Genomic DNA, 2,104 nt, shown 5'->3' on the forward strand with positions numbered 1-2,104 from the left:
ACAAATTACTCCCTGGGTCCAACTTCCTTCCCATTTGTTCTGTCTCTTCCTGGCTCTACCCTCCTTAACTCAGCCCTGAAAGATTCTTGTTTCTCTTGCTTCTCTTAGTTCATATCTGCAACATCTACGGGGAGGGAGACACACACACTGCCCTGGATCTAAGGTACTGGCTTCCCTTCCTGGTCAGACTCATCAGAAACTACTCAAGAAAGGCTCTCTAGGAGCACACCACTTGAACTGGAATTCCTGCTTAGAGGGGAAAGTACACTGCTTGCAAGTTTCTCTGTGTGGACTTCTGGGAGAGAACCACCCAGCCTGTCAGCCAGAGGACCAGGAACAAATAGATGGCTGCAGGATTCTTCTTGGTTCCTCTCTGAGGTGCCCCACATTCTGGCATGTGTGCTGGCGGGATTTCTTTTCCCCTCAGCAGTGTGCCTCACGGCCCCTGTCACATTCTGTGTGGATTAATCAGGGCTGAAGGGAAGTTCACTTAATGCAACTCCTCCTCGTCTCTTTTCAGGCCAGATGAACGTCGCTTCGCTGTGTTCTCCATCGCTGTCTCCTCAGATGGACGAGAAGTGCTAGGAGGGTGAGTGTTTGTGGGGATGCCTCCAGAACTTAATGAGATAGAAATTCTCCCAGAAACGGGCTCTACCATTACAGAGACTACAGCAGATACCCGTATCCAGGCAGCTGTGGAGAACAACCAGGGCTTGTCCAGGGCCAAGATTTACGAGTGGCTTCACTTCTCAAGCACCATTTCTCCAGCACGAGATGGGAGGTCACAGCTAACTCTTCTCCCACCTCCTGTATAAGAAGACACAAGGGCTTGCCCCTTAGCGGGACTTCGAGACACAGTGTCTCCAGAGCACACGTAGCATGGGTCCTCTCGGTCCTGGCTCCAAAGCCCTCTTTATCCCCTCCCCTTCAGGGCCAATGATGGCTGCCTGTACGTCTTTGATCGAGAACAGAACCGGCGGACCCTTCAGGTATTGCTGCCAAGATTTCAAGCCTCTGCCTCCCAGTCCTTGGCTTGTTGGAAGACCTAGAAAGAGGTTGTAAACATCCTGGCCTCTTTCTCCCCTAGATTGAGTCCCACGAGGATGATGTGAACGCGGTGGCCTTTGCTGACGTCAGCTCCCAAATCCTGTTCTCCGGGGGTGACGATGCCATCTGCAAAGTGTGGGATCGACGCACCATGAGGGAAGATGACCCCAAGCCTGTGGGCGCGCTCGCTGGGCATCAGGACGGCATCACTTTCATTGACAGTAAGGTGGGTGCAAAGGCAGGACTGCACAGCCAGGCGACTGAGTTGTGGTATCAAAGCAAACAGGTGTGGCAACTCGCCAAGCTCCTCCTTTAGCCACGGTTTGCAAGATCGGCACCATTCCACAAGGAGCAGGGCTTTCTGTACAAGAAGAGTAGAAGACAATCTGATCCAAGGTAGAACAGGAGCCAGCCAGTGTGCTGGACAAAGAAAGGGAAACCTAGCCAGGGTGTGTGGCTCGTGGTAGGAGACCAATGGTGAGGCCCACCTGGGTGAAAAAAGAGGCGAGCAAAGAGCAGCCTGCGTTCATACCCCTCAACTGAGAGAGGGGGGCTCTGATCCTCCTTATCCATCCTGGGATTCACAGGGTGATGCCCGATATCTCATCTCCAACTCCAAAGACCAGACCATCAAGCTCTGGGATATCCGACGTTTTTCTAGCCGGGAAGGCATGGAAGCCTCTCGCCAGGCTGCCACACAGCAAAACTGGGACTACCGCTGGCAGCAGGTGCCCAAAAAAGGTGAGAGCAGTAGAACCTGAGACCTGGAGAGTGAAGAGTCAGGAGTGGTAGTTAAAATATTTAACCTGTGGTAAGGCCCAGCATGGGCATGGTGGATGAAGCTGGGACCCCTCTCCTGACTCCCCCTTGCCAGGCATTAACTCTTTGTTTGCTGAACTAAGGGAAAGTCAGGGGTTACCAATGTGGGAACTGGGGATCACTCACTCCAAGCCAATGGATACCAAAGTACTGCAGCATCTTGACAATCAGCAGAGCCATACTGGCGTATATCAGCTGACTGTTTGGTGGGAAAAGAGACACCAGTTGGGGATTGGAA

At 52.6% G+C, this 2,104-nt stretch overlaps 1 protein-coding gene across 11 annotated transcripts in view; it reads left to right on the top strand.

The window, feature by feature from the left end:
• The window catches only part of DCAF11 (DDB1 and CUL4 associated factor 11), a 10,402-nt gene extending 8,305 nt beyond the window's left edge, over nucleotides 1-2,097 (top strand). For 4 of the 11 annotated variants that reach the window (XM_010831321.1, XM_010831322.1, XM_010831323.1 and 1 more), the window contains 3 exons: nucleotides 932-989; nucleotides 1,088-1,273; nucleotides 1,635-2,097. In XM_010831321.1, the coding sequence (XP_010829623.1) occupies nucleotides 932-989; nucleotides 1,088-1,273; nucleotides 1,635-1,808 (418 nt within the window). In that variant the 3' untranslated portion in view covers nucleotides 1,809-2,097. The remainder of the gene's footprint in view (nucleotides 1-931; nucleotides 990-1,087; nucleotides 1,274-1,634) is intronic. The other 7 variants (XM_010831317.1, XM_010831316.1, XM_010831314.1 and 4 more) reach the window with 2 other exon arrangements.
• Nucleotides 2,098-2,104: the final 7 nt, after the last annotated feature.

The sequence above is a fragment of the Bison bison genome, unplaced genomic scaffold, assembly GCF_000754665.1.
Source record: "Bison bison bison isolate TAMUID 2011002044 unplaced genomic scaffold, Bison_UMD1.0 scf7180017864526, whole genome shotgun sequence".
Taxonomy (NCBI): Eukaryota; Metazoa; Chordata; class Mammalia; order Artiodactyla; family Bovidae; genus Bison; species Bison bison.